Source organism: Cryptotermes secundus, unplaced genomic scaffold, assembly GCF_002891405.2.
Source record: "Cryptotermes secundus unplaced genomic scaffold, Csec_1.0 scaffold220, whole genome shotgun sequence".
Classification (NCBI taxonomy): Eukaryota; Metazoa; Arthropoda; class Insecta; order Blattodea; family Kalotermitidae; genus Cryptotermes; species Cryptotermes secundus.
The window spans coordinates 308,914-317,984 of record NW_019735557.1 but is presented as its reverse complement, the minus strand read 5'-3'; the positions used below and the strand labels follow the sequence as shown (position 1 = coordinate 317,984).

General features: G+C 40.2%; 1 protein-coding gene across 1 annotated transcript in view; it reads right to left on the bottom strand.

Moving 5' to 3' along the window:
* LOC111869550 (von Willebrand factor A domain-containing protein 8) overlaps positions 1-9,071 on the bottom strand; it is a gene marked incomplete at its 3' end in the record, with an annotated part of 294,700 nt that overhangs the window by 45,503 nt on the left and 240,126 nt on the right. The window contains 2 exon segments of the mRNA XM_033753471.1: positions 2,018-2,198; positions 8,018-8,174. Coding sequence (XP_033609362.1) covers positions 2,018-2,198; positions 8,018-8,174 — 338 coding nt within the window.

Genomic DNA, 9,071 nt, shown 5'->3' with positions numbered 1-9,071 from the left:
AATAAGGCTTATTGTGCGATGGTCGCTGCATTTTGTAGCTTTTGTCTTTTTCTTTAAGGCAATCATTGTAACTTCTGTAAAGTCCTTGGGCCACTCTCCACTTTCATATATGGTGTTCATTAGTTTTGTCAGTGTTTTCAAACCACCTTCTCGCAGTAACTTGAGCACATCTCCAGGTACATCATCATCTCCTGTAGCCTTTCCCTTCCTCATTTCCTTGATAGCTTTTTCCACCTCACTTTGTAAAATATATGGTCCTTTCTCATCCGTATCTACTTCTTCTTCACGTTCAACTTCTAAGGTTTCTGGCTGATTAGGTCGATCATATAGTTCTGTAATATAATTTTCCCAAATTTTCAGCACTTGCCTCTGATCAACAATTCTATTCCCCTGGGAGTCTTCGATGCCAACATTTTGAATCCCATGATTCTCTTTCCATCCTAGTTCTTTTGTCTTCATGTACATCAAATCATAACGTCCTGTTCTTTGAAATTCCATAATCTCATTACATATCTTCTCAAGATATTCCTTTTTGGCCCTGTCCGTCGCTCTTTTCAATTCATTCCTCAGTCTCCTGTATTTCCTCCTACCTTCTTCATTGTTTACATTCTTCCATTTCCTTCGCTCCCCCATTTTACTCATCATCTCCTGTGTTACCCATGGTTTTCTTGCTATCTTCTCAACTTTACCAACCAAATCACTCATAGTATCTAACATGCATTCTTTTATATCGTTCCTCTGCGCGTCAGCATTTCCGCTTTCACCTTCAATTGCACCGAGTTTCTCTTCTAGGGTCTCTTGCATGCTTTGTCTTTGAGCATATAACTTCTCCAAATCCCATCTTGGTCTGCGCTTTCGAAATCCTATAATTTTCTTCAACCTGATTCGGAACTTGGCAACCTGTATGAACTGTTTTATTTTTTCTTTTTCAGATATAATGCTGCACAGTCTGGTGAAAGTCAAAACGTGCTTTAGAGGAACATGTCACTGACACTGGACTACATCGTGTTATATTGCAGAAATAAGACTCTTTATAGTCACTGCTATGAGAACAACATGGGTTCCTGAATAGTATTTAGATGAATTCTGTGCCTCAAAGGGTCTAGACTTGGCACTAACAGGATGCAATATTAGTTGATACAGCATTAATCTATGAATCAATTAATTGATCAAGTTTTTCTAAGAGTATGATATCAAAAGTTTCTTAATTTGAAGAGTACTATCTTCTGGGATGTGTAACTATGTAGTCTGGCAAAAATTTACCCATCTTTCAGTTGAATGTATTACTTCTGTCTTCAGCACTGAACAGGAAGTTGCTTTCTGGGTTTCCTGACTTACTCTTTGAGCAAGTACGCAGTAAGTTCTGCACATTACTGAAGTGGTTAGTACCAATGTACTCGAATGCATGTTACAGTCACAGGTCGACACTTCAAACAGATTTTGTAACAAGTTTCATTATGAAATGATACTTACATTACATTTACACTGAAGCTATCATCAAATTTTCACTGAAAATCCCATATCTTTGGTACATCCTTATCTCATTTTCAAAGTGTCATGGCTTCATGAACTTTCCAGATTGGCTCTACATTAACAGAATCTCTTTGTTACCCATAATCACTTGATTAATGTATCCACAAAGTTTGGTAGATTTCTCCTGAATCATTCTGTATATCACAACATGCATGTCACTTGAGGGTAATGGATCTTCCTTGCAGTTTACCATAACAGGCAACAGGCTGCATTCCTGAGACACAGTGTTCACAGAGCAGAGAACAGAAATGATGGCATGAAGTTCATATACATATGAACAGCACACACCATAACAGCAATGGCTATAGTGTCTCCAGATGGTCATAACATGCCACAGATTTTTAAAGTACTGTATTTATTTCAATGCAAGTGATATTCCCTTTAAAAGCATGTAAAATTAATAAACTGTTTTAGGGTTTGGAAACCAGTCATAACATATTCTTAGTATCAGATGTCATTAATATAAATAGTTAACTACTATTACCTAAAGCTCCGAAGAAATCATTGCCAAGAAATGGAAAGCCCGGACGGTTGGCAAGAATAATCATCCTGAATTCTGGATGAATAGGAATGATGGATGGAGAATTGCTGTGAACTCTGGGATCTGAACGAGGAACCAGACGCCGGCCATCAGAAAGAATCATTTCACCAGATTCTACCAATGTCTAAAAGAGAATTAAAATAAAACTTTTTTTTTTGAACAGTTCATTTCAGTACCTTTAACTATGTGTACAGTTGAGGTTGACTTTTAACCAGCACTATTTAACCACTTGCCTGTGGAGTTCATTTGTCATGGTGTAACATACCCTGGGTAATTCTTTTGCCCATGCAACTAAATACTTTACAATACTATTAATGTTATGCCATAAATGCATCATATTGCCAAGATTTGGATCTACTGAAGTCCAGAAAACACCCCTGTTTACACACTTATGCTTCAAGATACGCAGAGCTATTTTACAAACACTTAAACACAAAGCAGTCTCAACCTGCTGCCTCAGCACATGCAATGGGGAGGGGGGGAAAGAGCTACATGGCAGGTATTATGCTGTCTCTCTCACACTGTGTTGCAACTGAATTCCAGCTGTTACAACCGTAAATGTTTCATCTCTTTAGCTCATCATACCCATGAGTTCCATGGGACTGAAATCACAGTATGTAATGGTATATCACACTCATTACGTTATCAGTGGACCATGATGGAATGTTCTGTCATTGCAGTGAAAAGGTTAAACACTTCCTCCTTCAATCTGGATGGATGGGCTGGTGGTCAAGTTCCTGCCTTGATTATGATATTATTTACTGCTTAACATCCCATCTTATTAGAATTTCATCCTTACATAAAACGCCTGTCTTCAGAAGGTTACTGGCATCAATTATTTCATCTTTTGTAGAAAGCATTCAATGCAGAGGATCAGGACTTGCTTTCCTTTGTTGATGTTTGGTAATGCAGTCATCAGTCTTAAATGAGTTCTATAGTCAATGTATGTTTAATCTTATATAATGTTTCAGTAGCCTTTTACTTCCAACTCTGTGCATCAGACAAGAAGAGAGTGTTACTGGTAAATCACATGCTATTGTAAGTATACTTTTACCTCAAGCAGCATGGATTTTGTAGTATTTGAGGTTCTAACAGCAGTGGTCAAGAAGAGTTCTACCTTCTGAGATATAATGCCATGTAGCCCCTGAAAGTCAACTGATGTTTCAGAGGAACATATCGCCTTCATTTTCAGGTTCGAAAAATAAGCCAAGCAAGAAACCAGTGTGAAGCATGTAGTAAGGATTTTGACTCCATATACATTGATAACAAATTACATTAAGAGCATGAGACCATAGATGCAAGTTTTGACTTTCTACAAACATATCAAATCACTCATGCAGCTAAGCCTTTCTTGAGAAGCTGCCAATTGTGCAGCTATTCAAAATATATCAAATTTCTTATTAAATAAATGAATGAGTAGCAAGGTCCATCAAACGCAATAAATTTAATATAAATGATGGCTTTTACAAGTTTTGGCTACTACTGGCCATCATCAGGAGACATAGCCAACACTACAAAGAAATGCTTTACATGTTCTGGCTACTACTGGCCATCATCAGGAGACATAGCCAACACTGTAAAGAAATGCTTTACATGTAGTTGCCATAAATAAATTTCTACCATTAGAAACTGAGATCAGAAAAAAATATTAATGTAACTAAAATAAATTGTGTTGTTAAAAATAATTAGACAGTACAAACATACTCCATGGCCTGTAGTCTGCAAACAAACTATACTGACTGAGAGACTGCCGACTGTCGGCGAAGTTAGTGTCAACTTTAGTGGATATAATTAGGAAGTATAAGTTAAAAATTAATGAAAAGCCTTGTTGTGTAAGTATATGAACATACGAGTAATAATGGCCCTATTTTTGACTGCCAGATTGCATATATCTTGTGTTGTTGGCCATTTTTATCATGTTAATATTTCAGCCTACCCTTGACTTGTAATGGTAGAAATTGCTTTATGACAACATATGTCTATCATACATGCAAAGTCTTTCTCTGTAGTACTGGCTATGCCTTCTGATGATTGCCAGTAGTGGCCAAAATATTATCACATGCATCAGTGACTTGCTGATGGAGGGTGGATTGGTGAATCAATTTATTGGACATTCCCAAGATGTAAGTACAAGTAATTATAACTCTGTTACTGATTTTCACACTACAAATCACTCCACGCTAATATTCTCAGTTGTAACTACAACCAGTTTTCACACTCACAATATCACCTATTACATATGAAATCATGTCTTCAATGCCTTTTAACACTTCAACTATTAAGCAGCCTTCGGAATTCTCTTCAACTGAATTCTCCTCATTTGAACTCTCTAGGACTCCTTTTGGCTTATTTTGGACTTCATCCATCGTCTGGTATGTAAAAGACAAAAGATCATGACGTTTCGGAGACTGAATCTGTCTCCGTCTTTAGGTGGGTAGGGAAGACTAATCCCTGGAGCAAAACTTGTAGAAGTAGTGGAAGCCACTAATATTCATAAAAACTTACATTTTTTATTTGTTAACCTCTTCATCGATGAGAGGAATCCATATGGGAGAAATATCCGTCTGTTGAGGATCCCTTTTTGGTCTCGTTCTCACGAGCGAAGATCGTAAAGTGTGTCTAGCTTTGAAGACGGTCCTAATATTATACTGGTTCCCTGTGCGCTTGAACTTCTCAGAGATGCCCTTGACATATGGGATATAAACCATGCCAAGGGGCTTTTCCTCTTTTTTCTTTTGACGACTAGTACCCTTGGACCTGATAACCGAGTCAATAAAGCCTTGAGAATAACCATAAGTTGAAGGTCGCATTTCAGGTTGTTAACCTCCAACACCCAGTCTTGCCAGTCTTGGCATATCGTGGTAGTTCTATCATGAAGGCTATGAACAATTCTTCTTTTGACATGTGGTGGGGTGACTGGAATTGAAATTAAGATATCAGCCAATGTGGGTGGGTTTCCTGTAAGCTTTCATGGTCAGAGCTCTTAATTTTTTCATGACCAGAACATCCAGGAAGGGGATCGTTCCCTCCGATTCTATTTCCATAATGAACTGGATAGCCGGTCTCAGACTGTTGAGGTGTGTAAGAAAGTTCTGTATCCCCTCTGTACCATGAGGCCAGGTGGAAGCCATCATGGAACTTCTGGATGTCTGCCTGAGGACCACCTACTTTCAAGGGGATGACAGATTCTACCAGCAGAAGGATGGCATGGCAATGGGTAGCTCCCTTTCTCCCATTGTTAGCAACATGTACATGGAACATTTTGAACAACTGGCTGTCACTTGGTGCAGGACAAACCGTCGTTGTGGCTCCGATATGTGGATGACACATTTGTGATCTGGCCTAATGGTGCAGAGGGGATACAGAAGTTTCCTACACACCTCAACAGTCTAAGACCGGCTATCCATTTCACTATGGAAATAGAATCAGAGGGAACGATCCCCTTCCTGGACGTTCTGGTAATGAAAAAAGGGACGGCTCTGACCACGAAAGTTTACAAAAAACCCACCCACATTAGCCGATATCTTAATTTCAATTCCAATCACCCCCTGCATGTCAAAAGAGAATTGTTCATGGCCTTCATGATAGAGCTACCACTATATGCCAAGACTAGCAAGACTGGGTGTTGGAGGTTAACAACCTGAAATGCGACCTTCAACTTAGTGGTTATTCTCAATGCTTTATTGACTCGGTTATCAGGTCCAAGGGTACTAGTCGTCAAAAGAAAAAAGAGGAAAAGCCTCTTGGCACGGTGTACATCCTGTATGTCAAGGGCATCTCTGAGAAGTACAAACACATAGGGAACTAGTATAATATTAGGACCGTCTTCAAAACTAGACACACTTTACGATCTTCGCTCGTGAGAACGAGACCAAAAAGGGATCCTCAACAGACGGCACAGTGTGTCTATAGCATTCCCTGTGAATGTGGCAGAAGCTACATTGGTGAAACAGGCAGACCGCTGGCTGTGCGAATCCATGAACACAGGCACAATCTCAAGCAGGGTCTTCTAGAGAAATCCAGGTTGGCTCAGCATGCATATGAAGAAGGTCACAGGGTAAGCTGGGCTGAAGCTAGGATCTTGGAGGTTGAAAGTAACAGCAGATACAGAAATTACAAAGAATCAGCTCATATGGCATGTTCATCCAATCCGATCAGCCAACCCAGTTTGGATATTTCTCCCATATGGATTCGCCTCATCAATGAAGAGGTTAAGAAATAAAAAATATAAGTTTTTATGAATATTAGTGGCTTCCACTACTTCTGCAAGTTTTGCTCCGGGGATTAGTCTGATTCCCGGAAGTCGCCCTGGTGGCACAATTCTTTATTCACACAGATCAGGCATGCTTTATCCAAGATTTACTTTCATTTTTAACATAATTCCTGGAATTTAATCTATACTTCTGTTTTTACATTGTTGACATGAGCATGCTTGACACAAATTTTCTATCATGTCTTTTACTGTGATTTTATTCTTATCTCCCACTGATGTAACCGGTTGTCGGTTGATCATAGGTTGTTTTCTACAGAATGGGATTTGTCCAGTGATTGAGACTAGCTCTTTCTAACAGGCCCAACTGAGTAGGTTAATTCTTCCCTACCCACCTGAAGATGGAGACAGAGCCAGTCTCCGAAACGTTATGGTCTTCTGTCTTTTATATACCAGACAATAGATGAAGTCAAAAATAAGCCAAAAGAAGTATAGTATACACCATCAACAGAATCCTTTCAAGTCTTTCTCTCTAGGACTCACTCCTTGGCTATTCTGGAACCTCTTATAATTCTTTGGCACGGACCCCATAGAAAACACAGTCCTACTGTTGTGTGGCACAGACCACACAGAAAACACATGTCACATGATCACTAAGCACTGTTCCAAGTCCAAGTCCAAGTAACATTGCGACTGACGCTCAGTCAGTCAGTAAGTCTTGGTGTCGAGCCCCATCTGGGGCTCATGACCACATATTTATTACTGTTTGACATTTACGGTCTTGCTTTTGTGGAGCGCCCTCTCTGACGAGAGGATGGGTCTGTCTTCTATATATGCTGCTGGCCCTTGCCAGCACAGTCTTTCTCGGGTCCGAGTCCCTTGAGACTCGCGACCATATTTTACTGTCTCAGATTTGAGACTTCCCTTTTCGTCGCCTATCCAAGTCCAAGTCACATTGCGACTGACGGTCAGTCAGTAAGTCTTGGTATCGAGCACCCTCCTGGGGCTCATGACCAGATATTTATTGCTCCTGGACGGTTACCGTCTTGTTTCTGTGGGGCGCCCTCTCTGACGAGAGAACGGGTCTGTCTTTTGCATATGCTGCTGGTCCTTGCCAGCGCAGTGTTTCTCGGGTCCTAGTCCCTTGGGACTTGCGACCATATTTTACTGTCTCACATTTCTAAGCACTGTTGTGGTGATGTCATTGCATTTGCACAAGCTGCACAGACACAAAGAAAACTCTGCTGCTGTATTGTTGGCTGTGTGTGTTGTGGGCGTTGCCTAGCAACGGATTTACATGTCACAATATGTAAAGGCAATCTTTTACACTAAATTTCAAATACTCCAAACAAAATCTCCCATATAACGGAAATTCCAGATCCAAGCCTCAATAGTTCACATTACATTACAACACAGTACATTAAACTACAAAAGAATCACCTGTTAACTAAAGATTATGAAGAATAAACCCACTTTTGGAGCATTTAACTTCCATGCCACTAACACACGAGAGACAGAATGACTACACATAACTGAACACATGTGGTATAGTTTGCAGAAAACATAACTTTCATTTTGCATGTCAATCATTAATATCAATCCCACCAGCTTTAAGAAAGCTCACTTAAAAAATAAGATGGAAAATATGAGACATGAAAGTCCTCAGTCTCACCATTATTATGTTTAAGGTTATGCTGTAATATACATCCCTAAAGCTGAAACACATCACTCACCTTGAGGATACACGTGACGTGTGTGGGAGCCTTGTCAGCCTCATCCACAATGAGAACATGGCCATACTTAACAGCTTGAACCAATGGTGAGTCCTCATATTTTACAACGCCATCCCTTACAGTTGGTTGAAGTGTTAGCGTTTGAACAGTTGTGTCTCTGCAATCAAACATGAAGTTTCCATCACCATACAGCTGCCAAGAAGCTCAAGAGACTCAAGCCATTTGAATTAGTGCAGTCTAAGTGTAAGTGTGCATTAGTGAAAATACTGAGATGCAGACTCAAGCCACTTGAACATGCGACAACAATGCAGTCAAGACACCAGATTCTGGAACACACCAGTGGGTGTAGTCTTAGATGTTTAGTTATAGTAGTAGTAGTTTAAGTCAGAAGAGAAATACTCATTAGTCTCAGACTAGCTGCATTGTTAGAATGAAAAAAACTATAGTTGAATACAGCTTCACAAACAATGTGATGGGGGACTGTCATTTTCTCCTTCCTTTCCTATTTACCTTTGATATCTTTATTTTCTTCCATTCTTTCTCTAGTGTTTCTTCTCCGTCTCTTGTCCAGCCTATCCTCCTCCCGATTAGTTATTAATCCCTCATCTCTGCTCATGAGCTGAGATAGCTCAGTCAGCATAATGACAAGCTATGGGCTGGATGGCCAGGGTTCTATTCCTGGCAGGGGAAAGAGATTTTTCTCTACTCCACAGATTCCAGACTGGCACTGGGGCTCACCCAGCCTCCTATCCAATGGGCATCACAGGCTATTTCCCTGGGGGAAAATGGCTGGCATGTGAATCTGACCACTCACCTCCATCTATTGTTGAGGTTAAGAACGGTAGAGCTAGACCTTCACTCCCCAATACAACATTTTACCATCATCTCTGCTCTTCTATATGTTTATCCATTTCATACCTTCATCCTTCCCGATCTTTCTCCTATATTCTTTTCCAATCCTGTTTATATTGTGACATGTTGACCCCCACCTCCCCAGCGGTACGTGGCGGTAACGTAACGCTCGCGTTCTTACGGTAATAGGCGCCGCCCCGCC